This window comes from Tachysurus vachellii, chromosome 11 (genome assembly GCF_030014155.1).
Source record: "Tachysurus vachellii isolate PV-2020 chromosome 11, HZAU_Pvac_v1, whole genome shotgun sequence".
Lineage (NCBI taxonomy): Eukaryota > Metazoa > Chordata > Actinopteri > Siluriformes > Bagridae > Tachysurus > Tachysurus vachellii.
In genome coordinates this window covers 11605302-11630303 of record NC_083470.1, presented here as the reverse complement: position 1 = coordinate 11630303, position 25002 = coordinate 11605302, and the positions used below count along the sequence as shown (strand labels likewise).

The window sequence follows — 25002 nt, the reverse complement described above, 5'->3', positions numbered from 1 at the left end:
CGCCCTGTGTGTGTGGAGTTTGCATGTTCTCCCCGTGCCTCGGGGGTTTCCTCCGGGTACTGAGGTTTCCTCCCCCGGTCCAAAGACATGCATGGTAGGTTGATTGGCATCTCTGGATAATTGTCCCTAGTGAATGAGTGTGTGTGCCCTGCGATGGGCTGGCACTCCGTCCAGGGTGTATCCTGCCTTGATGCCCGATGACGCCTGAGATAGGCACAGGCTCCCCGTGACACGAGGTAGTTCGGATAAGCGGTAGAACATGAGTGAATGAATGAATGAATGAATGAATGAATGAATGAAATGCACCATTATAAAATTTATTATATTACTGACTTCTTGTAAACATTTCACCTGATTGACTGGTTCATGTAAGTAAATGGGTTTAATCCAACCACACTAGCTCAAAAAAAGTATATTCCTAAAATCACAAAAACAAAGGCACCAAACTGTCATTTGACTTTTTCCCTTTATTTATAATATGTATCTTTATACATTGTTACAAAACTTTACTTGGTGGATTATGTACAATTAAAAAGGGCCCTTATAAAAAAGGTGAAGTACTTTTCCCCTGATGTAACTGACAAGAATTAGCAACCATTCAGAAACCTTTAAATAACCTACTTCTAATCTGCCAAAATGAATACAAATATAAACCTATATTTAATGCGCTCTTATATTATAGACTTGTGTAAACTCTCTCTATATTATATAGTCTTTTTCCAAACAAAAAACGGTTTAATTTTCGTTAAAGAAACACTGTTGTGTCGTGCTGCCTGTCTCAGATAAACAGGAACCGGTTCGCTGCAACAGGAAGCGAGGAAATACTGATGGCGCCCGACTAGAAAGCAGTAGCGAGGTTCGCTTACAAACGACTGTTTATTTAAGAGCACCGAGGACTCGGATCAAAGCTGAAGAGTATTCAAGGTAAGGAAAAATGTCTGGAGTCTAAAGTTTGTCGTCGTGTTTAGGCTTCATTTTTTTATTCAGGGGGAAAATTCGGACGGTCTGTGTCTCATGTAGGCCCTCGAGGTCCCTGAGCAGTTTCTCACATTGCCTGAGTGGAAAAGAACCGAGGCTCTAAAATGGCGTCGTGCTGCAGGCAGGACGCAGGGCAGCTTTCCCCATTTTAAGCACTCTGGTATACCGAGTGGTCACAGTTTGGCGTGATTTGTATGCGCATCTGTTGGTATAAAGCATTCTTCATAAATCAAATAGCTAATTTGGTGTATTTTTGTTCTCTGCGTTTAGGAACGTCAAACACAAAATGGCCTTCTTTGCTGTCCTTGAATATTGACTCGTGTTTGCTAACCAAGAAGCCTCCTCTCGTGCTTCTGTCATTAACACGAAGTTTGTGGGCAGAATATCACATCTAGTTAATTAAATAATTGATCTTCGTGAAGATGTGTCTTCTATAGTGAATAAAATCAACGCCAAAGTGACTAATATAGGCTCTTAGTTAAGCATAGCAGCTGGTAACAGTAATTAATGTTCAGTGACAGGGCTGGTGTTGTGCTCACTGTGAGAGAGACACTGACTCCCTTAAACTGGTCGTTCAGTACAGGTTTATTTCGAAGACAAATATAAATTGATCTATTAGTTACTTTGCTGGTTGATTTGAACTTTTTTGTTTGATTGTTTCTGGATGCGAGGTTCTGATGCAACGAGGAGGAAAGTGGGAGTGTGTTTTACTAACGTGTCCCAATGTTAAGCACAATTTAGTCTCTGGACAGAATATTTGTCCTTGTAATATTGAAGTTACTGAGACATTTTGGCCATTTTAAATCAACCTTCTATAAACAAATCAATACTGAAATGTTTAACCTAAGGAGAAACTTAGGCTTGATGTGAGACTCTTTTGGTTTTAATATCACTTGGTAAAAATAAATAAATAAACAAAGGAGAAAAGCTTGGGTTATTGGGCTTTGGATTTATTTATTTATTGTGTGGCGATCATTAAAATGAAAGTTTAGAATCAGGTACTCCGGTTACCTTCCCCGGTCCAAAGACATGCATGGTAGGTTGATTGGCATCTCTGGAAAAATTGAGTGAGTGTGTGTGTGTGTGTGTGTGTGCCCTGCGATGGGTTGGCACTCCGTCCAGGGTGTATCCTGCCTTGATGCCCAATGACGCCTGAGATAGGCACAGGCTCCCTGTGACCCGAGATAGTTCGGATAAGCGGTAGAAAATGAGTGAATGAATGAATGAATGAATGTTCTTAATTGTTCCTAAGTATAAATGAGTGCTTTATGACTGACTTGAGTCCCAGTCCAAGGTGTACTAATGCTCTATGTTCCTGGGACAACACGAAATGACTTAAGATGAACCAACACATTGAATTTTCCCTCCTAAAAAATGTATAATTTCCCCTTGAATATTTCAATGAAATTGCGTCACCAACCCCTCTATCATTTAAATCCGTCATCTATTCAGAATATTATTTTCACTGACCAGTGAGAATGATGCAAATCAGGGAACAGATGAATCTTAACAATGCTTCATATTAGCGAGGGTTTCAAGCAGATATGGTTATATGATCCAAGCACTGATCACAAGTATGTGTTAAAACCATAAACACAAAGGTGTCATGAACACAGCCTATTCTGGCCATAAGCACAGACTTGCACTGTTCAAACTACATACAGTTTCTTTCTCCAGAACCGAGATGGATTCAGAGGACATGGAGGTGGAGAGTAGCAGCGATGTGGGGCATTCAGGGATGGAGGAGCCATCTGAGAGCGGTATGGCAATGGAGTCATCAGAAGCCATGTCTGCAGACAGCAGTGACACGGCCACACTGCCTGCCCTCGCACCCGAGTCTGACTGCCATGTTGGACAGAGCTCTGAGGGCCTTGTGGTAGGAAAAGTTGTTAGTTTAACAGAAAATATGTAGTTAAAAATGTCTTTAGGTTACTTTCAGAAAACATATTTTTTGTGGGGTTTTTTTGTGTTTCACATGCTTACAGAGCTGTTTTTATTGTAGGTTTTTATCCCAGAGACCAGCTCCAGTACAGATGTGCGTGGTGTCCATCTCCCAGACTCCTCTTCTGTCGCACAGTCCACCAGTGTCTCCAGCGTGTCAACAGTCACCCAATCAGTGTTGGTGTCTGAGTCACCTCAGGTCCTCGTGCACTCCAGTGCTGTATCTGAAGGAGGGATGGTGTCTGATTCAACAGCCTCCACCTCCTCAGATCTAGGCTCTGCCATTGACAAAATAATTGAGTCCACCATTGGACCTGATATAATGAATGGTAAAGGAAAAACTGTCTTTTTGTCCTATTAAGTTATATCTAGACCAAACTAGAATATTAAGCTTTTTGCCAAAAAAGTTATTATTCAATGTTTAAAAAAAATCCCCTGATCTACAGGATGTATTGCAGTGACAAGTGCAGATGACAATGCAGAGACCACTCAGTATCTGATCCTGCAAGGACCTGATGATGGTGAGCACTTATAAAATTCTTATGGGAATAAGGCTGTGTGAAGTGTTATCTGTCTTTTTGTCTAAAACTTTTTTGGACCATTTTATTCAGTTCCTAACTGTAAATTAAGTGATTAATTAAACTAATTGGCCCAAGTCAATTGATATGTTTGCCAAAATACGTTTTAAAATCTTTTTTCTGTCTGCAGGAGCTCCCATGGTTGCACAGATGTCTTCCTTGGCACGATGTAGTCGCCTCACTATTGAAGCCTTGTCAGACGGACCTACCTCCACCTGCTTAGATCAAGCCGACCTATCAGGGATATCAGAAAGCCTGCAGCCTGACCAGCCGGGCCACTCCGACTACTGTGAGCATGAGGACGGTAGCAGCAGCAGCAGCAGCAGCATTAGTCGGCCAGATCCCGATCAGACAGGTGATCCAGGTCAGTCCCAGTTTGAAGACTATGGTGTGGATGAATCAGAGGAACCGCTGAGAGGCTACGTGGCTGAGTGCAGCGGCGCAGTTGAATGTAGCGACAGCAGCAGTGTGGATGATGGCACCGTGCGGCACTCACTAGCTGACACAGCTGGATCACATCTCCGAGTTCAGATGGAATGCAGCGAAAGCCAAGCTGGGCCGTACATCAGCAGCAGTGGTACTTACTCCACCCTTCCAGAGCCCGAGGCAGCACCCAGGGAGGATGATGGAGGAGTAGTGGAGTCCGGAGTGGCAGCAGGGCCAGGGGACAGGGCTCCTGACTTGGCTGAGCTTGAAGAAATGATGGAGGTGGTCATTGTGCAACAGTTCAAATGCAAGATGTGTCCATATAAGAGTGTTTCTAAAGACACCCTCATCAATCACATGAGAGATCGGCACTTCAAACCTGCAGGTGAGAAGGACTGAACATTTCTTGAACACATTTTCCTGTGGGGAGTAAATAATGACTAAATTACTATATTTGTAATCCTCTGTAATTTTTGTCACCAAGGTGAACCTCCTAAAAAGCGAGGACGTGGAAGACCTAGAAAGTCTGAGACACTGGCACAGCTGGAGGCAAAGACGAAGAAAGAACTGCCAGAGGAAGACGAAGATGACATCATAGACGCCGGTGCCATTGATGATCCTGAAGGTGGGTGTTGATTTTCTGTTCTGTATCTAAATTAGAATTTTCTTATTTAATTACTGATTTTGAATGTGTACAGAGCATTTAATTTGGTTGATCATATTTAACTTTATAAATGTATTTCTTTTATTTTTCAGAGGACAGTGACTATAATCCAGCAGATGAACAGCTGAGAGCCAGACCACCTACACAACGACCAGCTCCTGCCTCCTGCTCTTCCTCTTTCTCCTCTAACTCATTGAAGCGACCTCGCAGGATGGTGGGCCCGCCACGTAAATTTCTCTTCCCCCAAAGTTACACAGGTCTGTAACAACACAACATGATTGTGTGCTCCTCAACATCACATTTATTATTTATAAGAAGCAATACCTATCAAGTGCTGTTTGTCTTAGTGGTTCATTATGACAATAACAGGAAACATGGATATCGTCGCTGTCAGGCGGAATCCTCGTATCTCCAAAACCGTTATTTTTCAGGAAATGAAAAAAACGCCATACCTTATCTGCAGTGCACAGGGTTTAGTCCGCATTGCAGTGGATTGTCTTGCGCTAAATTCCTGTCCTCAGACGAGCACCAGAACTAGCGGGGGTCAAGATTTTTTTTCTTTGAGCCCAGTGTTTTGAAGACATTTACCTCAGAAGACGTGTTGATTCGTTGCGACTCTTATTAAGGAGAAATATGCCGCGAAGCTTTCCCGCGGAGTGAGGAAGAGGTGGACAGTTGAAGTGTCCAATGGAGTTATGAGATTTGCGCTCAAGCTATTTTCAAGACTTTAGATTGGTTAATAACTTGTAAAAATAACAGACCCACGTGGGGACTGACCAATAGCATCGATATGTGAAAAAATATGAAATTGACCAAATTTGGACATACGAGGTTTCCGCCTGACAGCGACGATATGTAATTTAATTGTCTTGAGTTTTTCTCTACATGGCCACTATAGTAAAGGAGTTAACCTAATTACCTAATAACCTAATTAATTGTAAAGCATTTTTTAATTTTTTTAAGGTACCATATTTTGTGAATATGTCTTTGTCATTAAAGGAAAGTTTCTTCTTTACAGCAACAGCAGTCTCAGCGTCTCAGTCAAGCACTGAAACAGACTCCCAGGCTCCTGAAGAGGCTAGTTCCTCTGGCCTAGAGAACGGATCCGTCTCAATATCTAATGGCTGTGCTGCAGAACAAGGTGTCAGCCAGTCAGATTCAGAAAACAAAGACCCCTCATCAAACAACGGCCCTGACGACGAGGAGTTCTTCCCACGGAAGCGCGGGCGACCATCAAGGCGTTTTCTACGCAACAAATACAAAAAATATATTAACAGAAAGTAAGTTCCCTCTTACGTACCTTTCATTCATCGTGAATTAGGATCAGTGCATTTACTGTACCTTACATTCATCAGCCAGAACATGAACATATTCCAACAAACATGACTCATTATTTTTGTATGTAAAGCAAGTACTACAAAACCCTCAAGCCTCTGCTGAGACCTCATAACTGCTGGATCTGTGGGTCACGCTTTCTGTCTCAAGAGGACCTCCGGTTTCATGTGGATTCTCACGAGGGCAACGATCCAGAACAGTTCAAGTGTCAGCAGTGCAGTTACCGCTGTAAACGTTGGTCCTCACTTAAGGTAAAGGTTCTAAGGTTCTACCCTCAGCACTGTTCCTCTGCGTAGACCTGGAAAGAGCAACTTTCAGCCGACTTTTGCTCCGTTTAAACAAATATTTGGAGTTTAGCTTGTGGTCATCTGACAGAGATAGATCTTTTGTCTAGAGTTTGTTTGAAATGTTACCAAATTCTAGAGCTACAGCTTAGTTATTTCATACTTGATTGGAAATGTACAGAGTTTCAGTCTTCAGCACAATGCAGTGAAAACCATCCTTCCATCTGTTGTAGGAGCATATGTTCAACCACCAGGGTACCAAACCATTTAAGTGTGAGGTCTGTGACTATTCCAGTGTCTACAAGAAGGACGTTATCCGACATTCTGCAGTGCACAACAAAGAGAAGTAAGTTTTCTCATGGTGCTGAAAACACTAAATACGTCTAAATATATTTTAAAAAAGATTTATGATCTGAGTTAATCATTATTATTATTATTATTGTTATTAGGAATGAAATAATGTTTTTTCTATCTGACATATTCTTTTTTTCTCACCCCAGGAGTAAAAAGACAGGCCTGGTAAGCGTTTGATTGATCTCTAAACCACAGTTTCAGATTTTGAGCATGAAATTCAGTTTTTGCTTTATTTTAAACTGTGAAGTCACTATCAGCTTTTAACATGATGGCAGTCTTTCGGTGGTACTCACCAGATTCCAAAGGTGTCCGAGTTCCCGTGTCCGATCTGCCATCGTGTTTATCCCATGCAGAAACGCCTAACGCAGCACATGAAGACACACAGCTCTGAAAAACCACACATGTGTGATAAGGTACGATAAAACGTATAGCTAAAACGAGTATCTTTAAGAGCGCACAACTACATGTGACTTAAGACATCAAAATATGAGTGAACAAGCTTCCACTTCTTAGTATAAGAGATGCATACTTTGTTTCTATTCGTTCACTAGTTAGGGCTTCTCAAACTAGAGATAAAGCTCCTATGAGAAGATTTATGATTTGTCACCCTGGTAGTGCTCAGAAAATAAAGAGTTTTAATTTAATTTAAAGAGCTTTTTCAATAAAGAGCTTTCTCACTTACTCTCTGGTTTTAATTTCAATTTTTTAGCTAGTTACCATTATGAGTCAAATTTTCACTCCTGTAAACTCTGACATGTTCTGTGACTGTGTTGGGAAATGGCAGTAAATGGCAGCCTGACAGGACCTTATTTTTATTCTGTACACTTTGCAGTGTGGAAAGTCTTTCAAGAAACGTTATACATTCAAAATGCATCTGCTCACACATATCCATAACTGCGGAAACAGCTTGTAAGTTGCCACTTCGGATTTTTCCTACTTCAAATTGCAGTCAAGTTCAAACTGAAGCTTTTCACTATATAATTGTCTTTTTTTTTTTTCTTTAATCAGGTTTAAATGTGAGTTCTGTGAGGTCACTTGTAGTGATAAAAAGCAACTTCTAAACCACCAACTGTCTCACACCAATGACAAGCCTTTCAAATGTGACTACTGCAAGTACTCCACAAGCAAAGAGGACTTTCTGGTGTCTCACATAGCTATCAAACACACTGGTGAGTGAGGATCTACGCTTAGTCCTGCTTAGTGCTTTTACTGTTTTTGACTGTAGCGTAATATTGTTTACATTTTTTTTTTGAGATGCATTATTTTGCCCTGCATTTTATATACATATATATCTGAATATCATTTCTTTTTTTAATCTGATTATAATGTTATTTTCCAAGGGTACAAAACAGACATGGAATATTGATTCATTTTATAAGTGGGTACAAGCTTCCGCTTATAAAAACCCATCGTACATCATAGCAAAGAGATTCATGGCAACTTTCCATTTTTTGTGCTAGTTAATTAGTATGTGTTTTTATATATTTGTCAAAGTATGACAAATATAAATTTGTCATTTTTGTCAAATTTGTCAAAAACAATCTACTTTGTACTCTTTTTTTTCCTACAAGCTGGGAAAGACAACTGACACTGCTATGAAAGCCAGCTAACATTAGTTATCATTTTATGATGTATTTACATTTTCAAACTGCACGGTTACTGGTATCGGTTTAACCAACGCCTGTAGCTATGTTGATTGCTATAAGGTAAATACTTCTGTAAACTACTTTTCAAAGTAGAGAAGTGATAATTGACGGAGTGAGCAGAAATGACGATTTGATGTCATACACTAGCCTTGAGGAGATTTTCTGGACCTTCTTAGCATGAATTTCAAGTTAAGGCTTTCTTTGTATATTAATAATCACTGCTCAGAAATTTGAAGATGCATGCTTTAGTTGCCAAAACTTTGTTAGTTAGATTAATGTCATGTAGAAGTGATTTCTGTACTGATCTAATGACTGTTGGTTTTTCGGTGTGATTTTCAGGAGAGAAGCCGTTCTGCTGTAACATGTGCCACTTCATGACCAAACACAAGAAGAACCTGCGGCTGCACATGCAGTGCCGTCACCCTGAAGCCTTCGAAAAGTGGTGTGAGTCTAACCCTGAGGAGCCAGTGAGGAGGCGCAGGAAACCGTTTTTCACTCTGCAACAGATAGAAGCACTCAAACAACAGCACGAGAGCCAGACACTAGGGAGCACTATTGTGAGTCCTAAAATAAACTGAATGAGTGGTTGAAGTATAGTAACAGTGTCAGACAGCATCAGTAAATTACCCACTTACTAATGACATTATGCTCTTTTTGTGTCATTAATTTTGCATTTCCACACTGCAGCTGATTATTTGAAGTATTCCTCATCCCACAGCAATATTATTTATTTAAGACTGGACGAATTGACAATCCCACAGTGCTGTTCTATACTAATACATTTTATATATATTAATGGAATAAAATTGTTTTATTTATATATATATATATATATATATATATATATATATATATATATATATATATATATATATATATATATATTGTGTGTGTGTGTATATATGTGTGTATATATATATAATGTATGTATATATCTATGTATGTACATTTAGAAGTATTACTCACCGTAATTCCTGCCCATTCTTCATCAGGTAACTGTGGATCCTTTAACACTTCAGACTATGGAGCCAATGGGGAGTGCATCTGTGTCCCAGGATGCACTGGGAAACACCACCATCATTTATGAACAAGGTCTACATAGAATCTGATGTTACATAAATGACCGTCCTCCATACTGTAAACATACCATATGTTTAGTTTTTAACTGTATTACTTTTATTTTGATTATTATGATTATAGCCGAGTCATCAGATCTGTCGGCCCAGAATGCACTGGACCTGCTCCTGAACATGAGCAACGCACGAGAGTTAGTTGGAAATTCACTCCAGGTACTGTGTTTTGGAGGGTTCATTCTGCATGTAACGACTACTCGCGTGTTCATAATCCTGGAAAGATAACTCGTGCGTCTCGTGTTTAACGATGCCTTTTTCAGGTAGCTGTCCTGAAATCAGATGGTAAGACATTGGAGGCAGGTTCTTGGGTCACAGCAGAATCAGAAGGTCAAGACACATCCCTACAACCACAGAACGTGGTGACCTATCATGTGTCTGAGAATGGTGAGACCCTCGTGCAGGAGGCGCTGACTCAGGAGGAGGCAGCAGAAGGAGAGCAGGAATTTGCACAGATTGCCATCAGCGCTTACGAGACCGCCAGAGAGTTTAGTGTGGTGGAACAGTCTGCTGAGGAGATTCACAACACTGCCACAACTTATAGGTATTAATCATTAGTTGTGAAGTATATGGTAGTAACTGCATAGAATTTCACATATTTCCACATGTTTAAAATACCCCTGCATTCACCACTTTGGTCTTTGTGACTTTTTAATTAAAAAAAGTGTGTCTCTGTGTGTGGCCACAGTGTGGAGGAGAGTGTAGCTGATCATCAGACAGTGGAAGTAAGCAGTGAGACTGTGTCTCTCTCTACATCTTTGAAAGAACACAAAGACAAGTTCTACCTGAGCTCCAGTTTGACTGATGGTGTGCTTCAGCAAGTGGAGGTGAGCATTACAACTTGAGTGTTTTTAAATAATCTTAAATAAAGGATTGATTTTGTCTTATTGAGTTGCTGGGTCACCACGGTCCATTCAAACAGCTGCAGTGTGTCTTGACCTAAGATGTGTCCCAAATGATACTAAACACTTGCACTAAGCACTATGCACTATGTCCTCTGCTATCAAATGTGTGAATTTTAGAAGGGTATTGTAATCTCAATTGGAACAATTTTTTTTTTTTTGGTAAGCTAACAGAAAGTGGCACATGACATCACATGCATGCAGTTTGGCACCACTAGCCTTTTTTAAAAGTTGAAATCTAAACTATGTAACATGATCATTTAAAAGACACCTTACAGATGTAAGATTGAGTGTTGTCAGCCATTCTGAATTTTTTTTCTTATCCAGCGTCAGCGTCCGGTAGCCCTGTCCCTCCTCAGCTATGTAAGCAATGCTGAGAGTGTTGAGTGCATGCAATGTCCAACATTCCACATTTTGTTTTACTTGTTGAATAATTGACTTCAGTCACGCTTTTATTTATTGTCGAGAAAAATTAACAATTTAACATTTGGGGGATTGATTATACATAGAAAATATAATTATCCTAATATAAAATGTTAAATATTCAGCATGCCTTTTTTTAACACCAAATCAGCCCTTTATTTAAAAAAACATTAATCATTATATTAAATGTTAATTAAACACATCGTAACATTTTGTGTGTATTGTGTATTGACATCAAATACGTTTTTTATAGCATGACACTAGAATGAGAATATGTAGTGTTGAGTCAGTCTATGGTTTGTGCTCTAGACTTAAATGTGCAATTCTCTTCTATAGCTGAGTAGTGAAGCCCCAGGTTCTCCAGCCCAAAGCTCATCTCCCCAACCCCAGCAGCTCAACACCAAGCGTTTCTGCTGTCGGGTCTGCATGGAGACGTTTCACGGACGTTCCGACATGGAGAACCACAAGAGGGCACACGTGGACCCCAACACGTTCAAATGTCCTGATTGTGAATTCACTGCTACATCCTGGCCAGAGGTTAAGGTAGAAAATGCTCTTAGAAAACTAGTAATGTTTTAGTTTAAGGTTAGAGATGGAAATAAGGAATCTATCCTTTATTGCAACAAACAGCATGCGTTGCTTATTTCCTCTAGACCCACATGTCTATGCATGCCTACCTTCGGCCTCATAAATGCCCAAACTGCAGTTTTGCCTCCAAAAACAAGAAGGACCTGCGGCGCCATATGATGACACACACCAATGAGAAGCCTTTCTCATGTGATGTCTGTGGACAGAGGTGAGAAATAGAGACTGTACAGTGACCCAGATATATATTGATGTAGCAGATTTTTCTGATTTTTTTTTTCTTCCAACCTCTAAACGATATTGAAAGAGTATTTACTTTAACACACTTCTTTACGCCAAGGGGAAATGTAATGTGTGTTTGCATGGTGACCTACAATAGACAGGTCCAGACTGCATGTCTTACACCAACTGAATTAATGAATAAATGAATAATGACCGAAGTTTCATATCATAAATTTTTCCTCCATGCACAACAGAAAGGATTTGATTGACTGACAGATCTTAGTTTATTTAATGCATTTGCTATGTTCCAAGCTCTACAATGATGGACAGGTTCTGTACCAGCACTTTAAGGCTAAGCAGTTTGTCTATAAGATATAAGGCTAGCAGCTGCAAATACTGAAAATTCACAATCACTGCATATTTCTTTCAAACCACTAAAATGTGTGTGTTTTGTTCAGGTTTAACCGGAATGGCCATCTGAAGTTCCACATGGAGAGGCTACACACGCAAGACCCTCTGCCTCGCAAGCCCAGGGCCAATAGCTCTCAGCAGACCATTATAGTGAACAGTGATGAGGAGGCCTTGGCTACACTGCAGAGTGAGTAGACTGAACACGTCTGATGGGTCTGACTCTGATCTCATCATTTTTGTCTTAGCATGTTGTTTAAATATGAGTCTGTCCACTCACTGTGTGTGTGTGTGACAGCATTACAGGCAGGTCAGACTGTGATTAGTCCTGAGCAGCTGCAGCAGGCTTTAGGACAGGAGCACATAATAGTGGCCCAGGAACAACCTCTCTCTGACCAGGTACAGCCCTACTTTTGTTACTGTGACAGTGATGAGCCGCATTGATTATCATAATAAATAATTATTTATTATTAATACGATTTCCTTGTCAGGAGGACACTGCATACATTCAGCAGATAACTACATTAGACGGCCAGACAGTGCAACACTTAATGACGGCGGATAATCAGGTGGCAGAGGTGACCATTATCTTCTTATCTTCTATAGAAGCAGTCTGTGCAGTCTCCTGTGCCTTGGGTATGACCGTCAGAACAGCCAAAATTATTGCATCAGGTCTTTTGCATACTTTCAAAAAGGAAGGGAGATGAATGAAAATGTTACCTCTTTTCATTATTAAATAAATGGATAAATGGCCAGTAATTCAAACAGCGTAGACTGTTTCTTCTGTATTTTTGTTTCCTTTCTCTCATTATTTAAAACTAAATTTAATATGTAATATAAAACTGTCAGGAAAATCATAAGTGAAAGACAAAATGCAGTGTTGGCTCTCAGATACCACAGAATATGAGCTCAAGCCAAATTGCCTAACGATTATTTTAATTGTTAGCTGCCCTCACCATTGAGCAAAAAAATATTTTATTTAAATATAATATTTAATACATTAATGTAACCGAAAAGGTTTAAAGGTTTAAAAATGTATAAAACTGAATTTCACACGTCCTTGTCTCCAAACTAGTGAGTTAGGTCATGTCCGTGATATCTGTCTCTCACTATATCTGTACTGATCTATTGTCAGCAGATCTTTCCTTATTTCTCTGTCACACTTCCACATACAATCACAATATTTAAGTAGTTTGTTTTGAAAACCGTTCTTTTGTTTTTGTTGTTGTTTTTTCCCATAAAGGCTGCTTTCCTAGTGTGTGGGTGATACACGTTGCTTTAAATAAATCTCTGGTTATTTTTAAAAAGAGGAAATTGTGATTATTGGCAATGAAGCAAACTGACTGGAAAAACTGAAAACAAGATACTCAAGTTAGGAATCTTGGTGTTTGGGTTTTTTTTGTCTGAGAGAATGATGTCACAAAAATCATTCTGCTTTGTATTATCATTATTATTATTATTATTACTTATTAGAAAAAGTGTACTTTATATACCTCTATATTGCTGCAGAATCTAAGCGTAGCTTTGCTACATGTGTCTCGATGGCTGTTTAATGTTTCTAAGTAAGGACATTCCCTCCTTTCTGTCCTTCAGGTCCAATATATCATCTCGCAGGACAGTGTGCAACACCTGATCCCACAAGAATATGTTGTTGTATCGGATGGCAACCACATTCAGGTCAGCATGTACTTTAGTAAACTGTGTGTTGACTGAAGCACTTCTTTCTAGTTCCTGAAACAGCAAACATATGTAAGGGCCACACACAAACACACGAAGGTTTCCTAACAAGGTGTTGTATGTGAATAGAAGTCTGCAATTAGCAATTTTTTTATTTATCTTTTATTTATCTTTTATTTATTTAGGGCACTGAGGAGAGTGTTTATAAATAGTTCCGAAATCTTCTTGACGTTTTCATTTCTAGTCTGTTTTCCTGTCTGAGGTAAAATAGGACATGATGCTGTGATAATTAATCTTTCAGTGAACATGGACATGGATGATATATATATATAATTTGTTTTTATTTATTTTGTATTTAATTAATTGTTGTTTTTTTTACACAGCTCATTTATGGAGAAAGTTTTAAGAGCTGATCACCCATTTTTAATAGGCTTTAAGAGAGAGGCTTTTTATACATTCTAAATAGATCTGTTGTTCAGAACTTGGTAAAAAGGCTTGTTATAAAGGGATTTATGGGACCATACTGTGAAGGTATAGAATATAAACAATATGTAAGGATTAAATACTGTAGTGACATTAATGAATCAAATGTTTAACTTTTGTTTAGTAAATAAAAGATTATCAAATGTGAGGTGTCCGGGATAGTTGGCAAAATAGGTGAAGGTTATTTCTAGAAAAAGCTACCTGTTTAAAAAATGTTTCCTTTGTTCTTCAGATGGAGGATGGTCAGATCGCTCATATTCAGTACGAGCATGATGGGACACTCCTACAGGAACAGCAGGTGTGGAACAAAAACAACTGTGATACACTTTTGTTACTGAATTTATGGTAAGTTTACTGTTGCATGTGAGCCTCACGTGCTGGGTGTGTTTGTGTGTGTGTGTGTGTGTGCAGATCGCTGTGACTCACAATGGACAAATCCAGTACTTCCCTATCAGCACTGAGCAACAGATAGTGAGCCCAGAGGATCTGGAAGCCGCTGCTCACTCTGCTGTCACCGGTATGACTGTTTCCACCTGCTGCTTTCATTGTTTATGTAAAATCTTTACAAGTCATTGTTAGTATAGTTGGAATTATCCTGGCATAAGGAAATACCCCAATCAGCCAAATGGGTAAATCTGTTGACATTGATGTAGGCTAAACCAGAATGTTTTGCCAGTGACAAAATACAGTGGATTTGGGGAATCTTGAGAATCAGATCCTCAATACAAAAATGATGAAGCAGACACATTAGTGATATAAGTCAATAAGAGTGGCTTTCTGTTTCTAGCTGTAGCTGATGCAGCCATGGCCCAAGGTCAGACAGTCTACACCACAGAAGCCACACCTGAACAGCTGGAGCAGATGCAGCAGCAAGGCATCCAGTACGATGTCATCACATTTACAGGGGAATAAGGACACTCCTTGCTTGCATGGCCTGGTCTTGCCATGGAGCATGAAGCTCGAGAGATCATATTAACGACTCTTTGTTGGTATCCATAATGGAAAAGCAACGTGCAGATGATTTATTTTTTGTTTCTTTGTTTTTTGTATATACTGTAAAGTACAATCACAGAAAGAGTGGGAAAGTACATAGTAGCAAATCATGATTTGTAATTATTTAACATGATTTATCTCGCTGTGCCTCCACTACTCTGCTTTGTTAAAAAAAATCATTATAAAAATTCTGTATTTAATTAAATTTAAATGATGGCTTGGTTTGCTGTAGGGAATAAGAGAGCATAATGACTACTGGTGGTACTATACGTATGTACTTTAGAAATCTGGTCGGGTTTTACAGTCTTTATTTTGTCATGTTTTCCTGAAGCAGTGTTCTGAAGTAACTAGCCTTTGTTTACATTTTCATTCATGTTCTTTTTTTCATGTATATGATTTCCATGAGGTTTTTGCTTTGACAGTAATAAAGCTAATTCCACATAAATCAAAGCTACAATACACAAATGAATAACAGTGAAATTCTTGCTATTCGTATTTTCTCTGACTTTCCGTAAGCTAATGTTATATTCTCATTAGGATATTCTAATGTACGTAATTATTTTATGTTAATTTCTTATATTGAATATCTTCAGCATATCCAGAATGTCTGGTCTGCTGTGTAATAGTGAATGCTTTCTGAAACATTATTCAAGAGTCTTTATAAGTATAATTCTGTAAGGCAGTAGATCATATCCCCAGGGCTGTAATCTCAGGAAGTGCCAGAGGTTGACAGATATTCTGTGTTTAAAGTGAATCTTTTATCCTGCCACTCACCACCATAAGGGATGGGTTCCTCATTTTATTCACTAAGCTGAATCATTCTGGATCAGTGTGTAAGAGTGGAGAGCTGAAATGAAGCTTATCTGTTTTTTACTTTTTTGGTTCACAAATGGTGAGTTATTTTGTGTGTGATTGTGTGTTTATATATATATATATATATATATAGATAAGATATAAAATCTTATTGTTCTCTTTATTGTCTGCATCATCAGCTATAAATCCAACAAAAGGACAAGTACATCTGGAGTTGACTGGAGAAATGCTTCTTAGATTTGTGTATCATCCAAATTACAATTACTATGAGAAGTCCTGTTGTAAGTTTACTAGCAATGGGTGTATCATTTTTGTGACTAGCAACGGATATGTACACAATGCTTACAAAGGAAGAATAGAAACCTACAAATACTCTGGAACGTTTGATGTACGAATCTGGAATGTGCGTGTAAAGGATGCTGGGATATACAGATGTGAAATCCGTGAGGCACAAAAATACCAGGATTTTCAAGTTGTATTTGGTAAGGCCTTAATTAATTTAATTGGATTCGATTATCTATAATGACCTTTTGCATAGTTAGAAACAAGCTAGGAACTGTCAGGGTCTTCTATGACAATATATTTTAAAGTTTGACTGGTTTCTGCTTTATTATTTTCTAAATAATTTCTTGATTTCTTGCATTTTGATACAGAGAGAAAGACTGAACTGAACCCAATACTCGCATTTCCAAAAACGACTATCTCACCAGTCAGTTCAGCACTTAACCTCTTAGAGAAACACCAAGAGATATCTAGGTAAGCTCAAACACTAAACAATACAATTATCTCTTACACACTTTCAATGCATATAAAAGTCCATGTGGTAGAAATGGCAAACTTCTCACATTGTTGTACTGTGGACTTTAGTCATTTGAACCAATGCATTCTGTTATCATTTAAGTCTAGTTTTACTTATTTACTCCTGTTTCTTGATCAGTGCTAAATGGAGCTTGAAATTCACACTGGGAACCATTTTTGGTGGCTTGATAATCATTCTCATTATGTCCGTCTCACTGATCGTGGTCTACTTTAAAAAGAAATCAAGAGGTAGGGATGAGTTTCAATCACTGGTTACATCCATTGGTTTTTATACCATGAACAAGACTTTATGTATAGATAGCAGGAAATTTTATTATTCTTACTTAAAACAGTGTATTCTGTGATTTCAGCTAAATGTGGTAGAAGCTTCCCTAGTGCGTCCAGCGTCATACAAGTAAGTGAATCATCTAACTGACTCATCACCACATGCCTAGGACAAATGCAATTCATTCAACACCAGGAAATATCTTTCACAAAACATTTTAGGGTTAATTATAATATTTCTGTCTTTGCATTCTTCAGCAGCTCCCTCAGGAGCTCATCTACACCACAGTGGATTTCAAGCTCCATCAAAAAACATCCAACATATATGCCAACCTGGACATCCAAGCATCAGGACCTGGTTCAGGCAATGCACTGAAAGCACAGGACACTGTAGAGTATGCTACAATAGCAGGGGTTTTATGATTAATCAAAATAATCATGATATCTGATCGTTTTTATTAGAGTTTATTAAAGTTTACTGAACTTTTTTTGCTACTGAAATATTACAGTATTCAAATATTACATAGGCTGCAATGGCCTATTAGTGTAGATTTTTTTTTTTTCTCAAAAGAACCCTGAGCTTTAATACTGTGAGGTATGCATTATTTATTGTAACCAGTATTTACTTGTTTGTCTATGTGCATTGCACTCTTTGCTTGAAATAATTTTGAAGGCAGACAGTATTAAACTATCTGAGTCACGGTTTTCCTTTCTAACAATTTTCATTATAAAATATATTATTATTATTATTATTATTATTTTATCTAATCCATGAGAGTCACATGCTTCAGTTGATGAGATTATATTAGTCATGAGGAAAATCTGACTTTTTGTACAAAGGTTACATGATACAAATTGGAACCTAGAAATAGTCTTGAAAATTAAATATTCAAAATATTGAACATATATTTTCTCTCTTTTTTTTTAAATGTTTCAAAATTCTTCTGATTTTCTTCAATTTTAAATGAAAAATCCAAGAATAACAGACCTTTGAACCTCACAGTAAATGAACAACAAGGATAATATTGATATCAGAAAAAGGCACCTGATATGACCTTTATGTGCTGATCCAGCATCGTCAATTTACCTTTAATGTTTTTTGCAGTAACACAAACAATTTGATTTCTGATATGTTTATTTTCTTGCTCATTTTAGTTGCTCTCTTGCATGTTTTAACATTTAACTTGCAAAAGTTTAAAAGTTTATTATTATAAAAGTTTATTATTTCATCCTCATTGCCATTAGTTAAGCCAGCTCAGCCAGGCCTACATTGTTGTTCGCTCTGTCAAAGATGGTGTACCAATTCCTGATGAAAACATCACCCAAGATCCAGGAGAAACTGCTCCCAAAGTTGCCACCTGAGAAACCCGTTTGGCAGCCACTGTAGCCCTAGAAGCAGAATAATGTTATTGAATTAACTATGGAGGCTGTTTACTAGCTCCAGTCAATTAAACACACATCACACAGTGTCTCGTGTGGTGTGAAGACCGTGAAGTGAAGTCACAAAGAGTGGCATATATATACCTGGGAGACAAATGATGAGGGAGGGATGGAGAAGGCATAGCCATTAATGTTGAAGGTAACTGAAGGCATGCTCTGGACGCTGCTACAGCTCACAACAGACTGCAATGAAAATTTTTTTGTATTATCACCAAAGCCCTAACTCGTTTTGAACTAGTTACGTTGACGATGTACTGATGACTTGTGTTATACATCCACTTACATCTCCATATTGGTCGGTCTGAGCACCAAGATACGCATTCAGATTGCTGACATCGCTGCTTGGTCCAATAATGTAGGAGGTCCCGGTATCAACAATAGCTTGACAGCCTCCACTGCAAGCAACAACTTGTCCGTTGATGGTCACACTGCAAAAGATCAGTTAAAGCTCACTTATGGTTCATTTCACTGTGATCCATCCATTCATTTTCTGTACCACTTATTCTACACAGAGACCATGGGGACTCAGGGCTCAAGGTAGAAGACACCCTGGACAGGTTTCCAACCCAATGCAGGGTGCAATAACACACTACATACAATTTACAGATGCCAATTGGTTTACAGTGTATGTCTTTGGCCTGGAAACTAGAGTTCGCCAAATAAACCCCTGAAGCACAGGAAGAACACACAGAGAGTGGAGGAAATCAAACGTCCAACATGGGAGGGCTGAGAAACACTTGCTAACCACTAAGCCACTATACCTCACTTATCACTGTAGGAAGTGTTAGGAGTAAGAGTAATTGCCAAAGTATTAACACTGCAGCATAAGTAAATATGACTACTGTACATATTATTTATGTTAAAGCTTTGTTATAGCATGTTGCAGATTACCTGTCCATGGTGACCTGGTAGTAGCTCTCAGAGGACAGAGGGATCCAGTAGATGCTGCCAGTGTAGTAGGAGGTGTCGATCTCTCCCAGGAACAACATGCTGCCCTGTTGCTCACTAACAGATTTAAACAGATCCATTTCATGTTCTTGAAACCAATATTAGGCAACATTACAGTTCCATAAACATTTGTCTGTAGATGTTTTAAATTTTAGAGTTTAAGCATTTTAAACTGAAACAGTAGGCAGTATTAAATGACAATTTTGCTAGGATTTTAGTAATATTTTGTAGAAATGTAGGACACTAGAAAAAAAGCTGTATTAGGGATCGCCATACTTGCTGCTCAGGTAGACTGAGAAGACGTCCTGGGAGACCAAACCCTGACTCATCATGTTATCAAAGACAGGAGTGGCACCATCAGAGGCAATGGACTGGTAGGCCAGACCCAGGATGCCATCTGCTGTCATGCTGGCCATGAAGGGAGCTTCAGTCTCACTCAGTCCGAAGATCTGATTTTGCACTGAGATTCCACCAACCTACAACACAACATAACATTTTGTTATGTGTCATAACATTTTCTTATGTAAGTTTGACTTTAAGCAATATTGCAATCTGATTGAGTTCAGAAAGCACTGTAGGTAATAATAAACAAAGCATACATTTACAATTAATTTTTTGTAAATTTACTAAACCCTGCAACTCCAAGACAGATCTGTATGTTTCAAGACAAACATCATTTTGTAAATTGTATTAGATAAACATGACTTTCTGAATGTTCAACTTTAATCAACAATCAACTTTCAGGAATTTACTTTATAAGACATTACGTTCTAAGATGAATTGGTTTTAAATAATTTCAAAATGACAATATATATTTCCTTTATTGTCCAGAAAGACTTTAAATGATTTGTTTTATGTGTCAACAAAATTATGATTACCGTCACAGTGTCATATCCCATGTAGCCGGTCATGCTGCCGGTGCCGTACTGCACAGAGACAGCCTGATTGGTGCTCTGGAAAGTGCTGGACTGCTGTGGATTGAACTGATCATGGTTTTCTAGAGAGAAAATATGCACCATCTAGTTTCTATTTCAAAAGACCCCATGGAAAGATGGGTTTCAGTGATGAAATCTTTACATATTCAACAACTTATAATATTTCTCTAATAATAATATAATATAACAGTAATATTGTAAAACTCACGGCAGGCTTGGCTCGAACAGTAGACCGACGGCACCCACAGATTAGATGAGCCTGTGTCCATAAGCACCGTGAAGGACTGAGGAGGAGTTCCAATGCTGATTACACCATAATAGGAAAGCTAAAAGGCACAATTATACATGTCAGAACAGTGGTTTTTATAGTCAACATGGTATTAACATCTGTTTGTAATTTTATACTGTATATATTTCTTGAGGTAAATTAAAGAAAAGTCATAAGTCAAAAACTTGGTTCTGGTAAACATACATCAGCATCGTTGGTCATGGGCTCTTGACCAGTCTGATCAAACTTGACCCAGGGGACATAAGGGTATTTCTTCCTGTATTCCTCCCATAAGCCTTTCTCCTGCAGCCTCTGCCGTGCAGTTTTGCCCTTGATCAATTCTACCCTGTACCAAACATTATTATATGAACAGAATTTCTAAGAAAACAACACAAAACAGAACTCAACACTTTTACAAACAGTGAAAACATGGTAAGCAGAGTAAAAAGAAAAACTTGTATGTAACTCGAACGCAGCATTCAACACACAGGAAAAATCCTCATTCTCAGTAACATATAAATCGCACAGTACAATCAAGTGTTCAGACATTTTAAATAATAATACAAAACCTTAGTCTTTATACTAATGTACGGCATAATACTTCTAAAATATGTCACATCTTACCTGATGCACTGCGAGAGTGCCACCAACACACACAGGATCACAATCTGTTTCATTTTCTTCTTCAGTATGAGACACCACACACCCACACACACAGACACACACAGAACTGATTCTTTTTATACTGTTCTTAACAGTCTCTTTCCTTTACTTTTCCATTTCCAGTTGATAAAAGAATGATTAGGTGTATGATATGTAGGAATATCTTGTAGTATATCACTGAAATTGTTTCCATATGTGTTTTTCTGAATGTTTTTGAGCTTTAATCTTGGAACATCAAACTTACCGGGTCCCTTCCTCACTGCGATAACTGAACACATTTGATAAAATTAAGGAATTATATCAAATGTCAATAAAGGGCTGGCATTATGCTTACTTTTTGATACCTTTGCATTTAGAGGACACTTTATAACAGTAAAATGATTGCTGATATAGCAAGAAAGAGATATATTTATGTAAAAAACATGAACATAAAAAAATTATGGGTAAAATTTCTGTTATTTTTGCATGTTTTCATGTGTATGTTTGCATCAATTAAATAACAGAGTAGAGCTTCATCTCAATGTCACAGTGCATTTGTTCGTTAAAAACTATTCACAGATGCTTTGCTAGAAATCCACTGTTGTTGTTTTTAATATTTATTTGTTTGTTCTTGTTTTTTGTTGAATTAATTCATTTTCTTTACTGATTTCTGGTCCTAAAGCGACTTCAGAATTTAATCATAATATATAAAAACTTACCTTAAGAAATTGTTAAAATAATATGTAACAAACATATTTTTATATATTTGTATTATCTAGTAATACACTATTATTGAAGAAGTGTTACATTTATGTAAGCAGAAATATGAGATTCGAAATCTGTTCTGTTGTAAACACTGATAAATTCTAGTCTGACTTACAATCTTTTGTGTTATCAGTATTTTTCGTGTAAACACAGGGTCATGTTTGGGTATATGTGACTTTATTTTCCACTCCCAGTGGATTGTTTAAAATAATTCTGATAAGGAAGATTATTATTCCACTGAACTTCAACAACTTTTAAGCCTGCAGTAGTACAATATCCACGATGACCTATTAATGCATAAACAGTACATAATGTAGTTGTATTTTTCTTCTACATATGTAGTGTCTAATTTGATTTAGTAGGAGAAAACAATAAAGTAGCAGAACTTTAATACTGTATGTGTGACTTTTAATGCAACAATTCAAAAAAGTCAAGGAAAAATCAAGAAAAACGGGAGTTACAAGTGGAACGAACACATTTCGTCCTTCAACATCCTTCAGTTGCTGTTAATGATGTTGTTGGAGAACACTGTCTAACATATCAGTGAAAAATCTCCCACAGGTATTCAAATGGATGCATTTACATCATTTTTATACTCGTCACACAACTCAGTGAACCCTCGTACCCTGTGGATGGAAGCTTTATCTTCTGGAAGAGGCCACTACTATCAGAGTAAAAATCTCTCGTCACAGGATAAAGATGTTCAATCAGAAAAAAAACTGTGTTGATTTGCTGTGACACTTCCCTGTCAGGGGAAAAAAAAAAGGTCTTCAGATTAAATTGGCCCATTCTATATTTTTAATAAAAGTGTTTTGCTTTTGTTGTAAATTATTTGCACTGCACTTGTGGATGTATTTTTGAGAGCTGTGTTTCAGAGCCATTGACTGCAATAAGCTTTTGTTTCCCGTGATTCTGTTCTTAAGGTTTTATTATAATTTATTTTATTACACAAACTTTAACTTTTCAACAAATGAATGACACTTTCATTGTTAAGCTTGATCTAATAATTGCTAACATTAATCACAAATGTTATCTAGACTGTTTGGGATAAAGACAATATGGGTAAAGGACTTTTCCGTACCGCTTTTAAAACCCCAATAACGTCCCTGTCAATTGTCAACTGTCAACTTGTCCCGATCAGTGCCAAAGGGTCCACATAGTGAATATAAACAATGGTTAAATTATGTTTAATATTTTTCTTTCTAATAAGAGGTTCATGCACTGCAGCAATAATATCTCTCTATAATATATACTGTAGTTGTGGACAAATGATTCTTACTGGTTGTGTCACAAACCATTTCTTCTTTCCATATTAACCAACTCTAAGGTCACCGAACTGCTCAGCATTTTTATCCCCCATTTACCCTGTCTGGCATCTGTACTTTTTGTTTCTCCACTCATTTATTTAATAGCAAATATAAAATTCAGTTGTATACATTTAAAATTTCCACACATGACAAATTTGAACTAGGTCTTATTTTAAAGAACAAAATACACAAATACTCTATGATTCCAATGAGTACATATCAGGAAAGGAATTGTCAAAGCCTCTGTATGGTTTCAGACAAATAGACTAGTTTCTGGAAATTACTGATCGCAAGCCCAAAGCTCATGTTTAAATGGGGTTTAGTAGAATGTATTCTGAACTTCTGGGGATGAATTAGTATCGTCCCTTCAATTATATCTGATTTGAAATTCAGGAACCTTAAAAACTGTTTTAGGAAACTTAGGAACAATTTAACTGCATTAGCTTTCTAACTGCTCGAAAAACAAATATTCTAAGCTTTGTTCATTGCAAATGGATTCACAACTGTTAAGAATCTTTAGAATCTTTTCCAGAAATATTGACAACATCTTTTTTGTGTTTAGTGAAGTCAGCTCCTAACTGTCAACTGTGTCAGATTGCAGGACAAGCGTCTCCTAAACAAACCACACATAACAATGTTTACAAGACATTTCTGCTCTCCAGTATATTTTATTGTAAAGGTTACTTGATAACCAAAACCACATATTTTTTTTTGTTTCAAAGGTGCCATTGTTCCACGTGGGATGACGTGGTGTGATGCAGTACTGGAAAATGTTCCCACCCACCTGAATAGCAAATCTCTATCACACAGCTTGCATACGTCTAGAGTTGAGAGCACGGTTGTTATAAAAGAGCCTCTTAACATGGTAGGGTATAGCAAGTGATCAGACGTGTCCAATGCACAGTTTCTGATGTTATGTACAAGTTACAGTCAAGTCAATTCAAGAAGATTGTCATTTCAGCCACGTATATCTGAAGCATTACAGAGTGAAATGAGACAATGATTCATACATAATACAACACACAGCTAAGGACTTCAAGCCTAACCACATAAAGTGGAATGTGTGCAAGCTTGTGCAAGCAGTGAAGACAAAAGTCAGTGCAAACAAAGAAAAAAACAATAAAAGACAAATTCACAAAATACACAACTGACCAATGTGCAAAGAGTATATTATAGAATACATTGTTCAACTAGAGTGATTAACTTATTCAAACTTATGTAGTCACAGCAGTTTGATGAGGTATTGAACAAATGTGGCATGTAAAAACAGCAATCGAGTGAATGATTAGTGTAGTTTAACACAGTTGGGTGTGTGTGTTTGGTAAAGTTCAGTTCTGTTTGTTGAGAAGCCTGATGGCTTGAGGAAAGAAACTAAGTGTGGTTGTGAGGGCCCAAATGCTATGGTACTTTTTTCCAGATGGCAGGAGAGTGTGTGTGAGGGGTGTGTGGGGTGAAGTGTGTGTGTTGTTGCTGTTGGCTTTGCGGATGCAGCGTGTGTTATGAATATCCGTGATGGAGGGAAGAGAGATGCCGATGATCTTCTCAGGTGTCCTCACTGAACGGTCTGGTGCAGTTCCCAAACCAGACAGTGATGCAACATACAGCAAATCAAAATTCATGGGGTTGATGCAACTTAAGTTTGTTTATATGGTGATTATACTTTTTAATTAATTTTTTCTAAATGCATACAGGAATCATATGTTACTGCTGAAAAATTCTACATCTGATCATCTTTTTTTGTACAACTGATTCAACATATCATATCATGTTTC

General features: G+C 37.8%; 2 protein-coding genes across 2 annotated transcripts in view; one reads left to right on the top strand and one right to left on the bottom strand.

Moving 5' to 3' along the window:
- The window catches only part of LOC132853737 (uncharacterized), a 31897-nt gene extending 14534 nt beyond the window's left edge, over window positions 1–17363 (top strand). The window contains exons 26-58 of the mRNA XM_060881673.1: window positions 746–924; window positions 2656–2854; window positions 2981–3248; window positions 3366–3440; window positions 3628–4308; window positions 4408–4548; window positions 4680–4844; window positions 5606–5867; window positions 5996–6173; window positions 6440–6552; window positions 6707–6725; window positions 6857–6973; window positions 7393–7469; window positions 7569–7729; window positions 8546–8763; window positions 9199–9298; window positions 9407–9495; window positions 9600–9880; window positions 10025–10163; window positions 10998–11204; window positions 11315–11457; window positions 11927–12066; window positions 12175–12275; window positions 12368–12454; window positions 13470–13553; window positions 14269–14334; window positions 14448–14553; window positions 14824–14946; window positions 16022–16324; window positions 16496–16598; window positions 16780–16889; window positions 17012–17055; window positions 17184–17363. Of these exons, the coding sequence (XP_060737656.1) occupies window positions 746–924; window positions 2656–2854; window positions 2981–3248; window positions 3366–3440; window positions 3628–4308; window positions 4408–4548; window positions 4680–4844; window positions 5606–5867; window positions 5996–6173; window positions 6440–6552; window positions 6707–6725; window positions 6857–6973; window positions 7393–7469; window positions 7569–7729; window positions 8546–8763; window positions 9199–9298; window positions 9407–9495; window positions 9600–9880; window positions 10025–10163; window positions 10998–11204; window positions 11315–11457; window positions 11927–12066; window positions 12175–12275; window positions 12368–12454; window positions 13470–13553; window positions 14269–14334; window positions 14448–14553; window positions 14824–14946; window positions 16022–16324; window positions 16496–16598; window positions 16780–16889; window positions 17012–17055; window positions 17184–17348 (5244 nt within the window). The 3' untranslated portion in view covers window positions 17349–17363. The remainder of the gene's footprint in view (window positions 1–745; window positions 925–2655; window positions 2855–2980; window positions 3249–3365; window positions 3441–3627; window positions 4309–4407; window positions 4549–4679; window positions 4845–5605; window positions 5868–5995; window positions 6174–6439; window positions 6553–6706; window positions 6726–6856; window positions 6974–7392; window positions 7470–7568; window positions 7730–8545; window positions 8764–9198; window positions 9299–9406; window positions 9496–9599; window positions 9881–10024; window positions 10164–10997; window positions 11205–11314; window positions 11458–11926; window positions 12067–12174; window positions 12276–12367; window positions 12455–13469; window positions 13554–14268; window positions 14335–14447; window positions 14554–14823; window positions 14947–16021; window positions 16325–16495; window positions 16599–16779; window positions 16890–17011; window positions 17056–17183) is intronic.
- A 679-nt stretch (window positions 17364–18042) lies between these two features.
- LOC132853318 (pepsin A-like) lies at window positions 18043–21295 on the bottom strand. Its single transcript, XM_060880959.1, has 9 exons — window positions 21141–21295; window positions 20721–20862; window positions 20457–20574; window positions 20192–20310; window positions 19590–19789; window positions 19257–19370; window positions 18649–18793; window positions 18450–18548; window positions 18043–18314 (listed from the first exon to the last, which is right to left on the bottom strand). Exons 1-9 carry the CDS (start codon window positions 21191–21193, stop codon window positions 18171–18173), a joined length of 1134 nt encoding a protein of 377 aa, XP_060736942.1. The 5' UTR covers window positions 21194–21295; the 3' UTR covers window positions 18043–18170.
- Window positions 21296–25002: the final 3707 nt, after the last annotated feature.

Coding starts and splice junctions, on each gene's coding strand:
- LOC132853318 (XM_060880959.1), bottom strand. CDS start 21,193: ATGAAACAGATTGTGATCCTGTGTGTGTTGGTGGCACTCTCGCAGTGC. Junction 20,575..20,720: donor CCATGACCAACGATGCTGAT/GTATGTTTACCA, acceptor TGTGCCTTTTAG/CTTTCCTATTATGGTGTAAT. Junction 19,790..20,191: donor TGGGATATGACACTGTGACG/GTAATCATAATT, acceptor GTTGTGTTGTAG/GTTGGTGGAATCTCAGTGCA.